The sequence below is a fragment of the Trifolium pratense genome, linkage group LG4, assembly GCF_020283565.1.
Source record: "Trifolium pratense cultivar HEN17-A07 linkage group LG4, ARS_RC_1.1, whole genome shotgun sequence".
NCBI lineage: Eukaryota > Viridiplantae > Streptophyta > Magnoliopsida > Fabales > Fabaceae > Trifolium > Trifolium pratense.
Window position 1 is genome coordinate 48,730,203 of NC_060062.1, and position 1,688 is coordinate 48,731,890.

Consider the following 1,688-nt stretch of genomic DNA (forward strand, 5'->3'; position numbering starts at 1 on the left):
CCCTCAGTCACGTGCCCACTTTTGACTACCCAATCAATCTCTCTCACTCATCATCATCATCTCTTCCCTCTTTTCCTATGTACTACTAATTCCTCTCTTCCTCAATTTCGATCTCCTATAAATTCAATCCCTTCCATCCCCTCTCCCAAACAGTCACTCACTACTCCCACAATAACCACTAACTTCAAACTTCTTCTTCATCATCATCATCATCATCACTATCACTATCAAACCATTACCATTTACCAATGATGCATCATTGTTGCAGTAGCTCTCAAACAACATGCACATGCGGCATGTTTCATCCTCAAACCATGCTTTTCTCTAACTACCAACAACAACAACAACAACAATATCATGATGATCATTACGATAATCATTATGATGCTTACTCTTACTCTACACCTTCATCTTCTGTTGATTGTACACTCTCTCTTGCTACACCTTCTACCCGTTTATCTGAAGATCAAGACAAACAAAACCGTCGTTCTTCTTCGATTACTAATTTCTTTTGGAACAAGAATCCTTCTAAATCTAAACAAAATTCTCAATCTCAAAACAAAAACCGAGGAAATAATATTGGTAATAACTCTAACAATGATTCTCTTCTTGCTCGTCGATGTGCTAGCTGTGACACCACTTCTACACCCCTTTGGAGGAACGGTCCTCGCGGCCCAAAGGTAAAAATACATCGGCATTGTTTGGTTTAATTTGTTCAAGATATTTGAATTACTATCATTCCTCATGTACTATTATAAGCAAAATTCAATTTTCAGATTTATAACTGATGTATTTAGTCTATAATATACATATGATAAATGAATCTGACAAGTGAAATTTTGTTTTTAATAATGACATCGAGAGAAGTACACCTTTAAACTTGTAATTTTACATTTGTCAGCATTTAGTATGCGTTAGTTTGCTAATAAGCTCTTTTGTATAATTGTGCTTATCAGCAAAGTCACGCAGTCTAAATGCGTGCAGAAAAAATGTAAGGTTAATTTGAACATTTATTTATGGTTATGATTTTGTTTTTAAGAATGTGTTGTAACAATGTATGAATTGAATTTGCAGTCACTATGCAATGCTTGTGGGATTAGATACAAAAAAGAAGAAAGAAGAGCAAATGCTGCAAACGTTAATGCCACGTCAGCAGTAACAGCAAGTGGAGTAATCGAGTCAGGGCAAGTCTACAGCAACAATTCCTGGTACGCACATCAACAGAATCAAATGTATGGAAATGAATTACGTTTTATGGACGATTCAGATGCAGAATCAGAAAATGGAATTCCAAATTTTCTTTCTTGGAGACTTAACACAAGCCTTGTTCATGATTACACAAGATGATGAATGAATGAATGAATGAAGCAATGTTGTTCTTAATAGTGAGTACTACGTTAATATAACAAAAAGAAGACAAAAGGATGATGTAGATGTTTTTGATTGTGATGGTTATGTTATGGTCTAGTCAACGTTATTTTACTTTTTTGACCTTTTTCTTTTTGTTCTTTGGTTCTTTTCTTTTTTCTGTCTTGCTTAAGATGGAGAGAGAATCAGATTATTCTATATAGGAATAGGAGTATGTTCTTAACTTCAATTAGTTTTTTCTTTTGTTTTTAATGTATTTTTTGTTTGTTTGTGCTCTATCATTAGTTAACTTTTCTTTCAATTACTTGCTACTTCGTATC

At 34.0% G+C, this 1,688-nt stretch overlaps 1 protein-coding gene across 1 annotated transcript; it reads left to right on the forward strand.

The window, feature by feature from the left end:
• The first annotated feature begins 89 nt into the window (after positions 1 to 89).
• On the forward strand, positions 90 to 1,688 carry LOC123923382 (GATA transcription factor 18-like). The gene is made up of 2 exons (XM_045976069.1): positions 90 to 680; positions 1,075 to 1,688. Exons 1-2 carry the CDS (start codon positions 249 to 251, stop codon positions 1,345 to 1,347), a joined length of 705 nt encoding a protein of 234 aa, XP_045832025.1. The 5' UTR covers positions 90 to 248; the 3' UTR covers positions 1,348 to 1,688.

Bases quoted from the DNA above. Each gene is read 5' to 3' on its own strand.
- LOC123923382 (XM_045976069.1), top strand. From the start codon at position 249: ATGATGCATCATTGTTGCAGTAGCTCTCAAACAACATGCACATGCGGC. The intron at 681-1,074 runs GTAAAAATACAT...TTGAATTTGCAG, and splicing joins ACGGTCCTCGCGGCCCAAAG to TCACTATGCAATGCTTGTGG.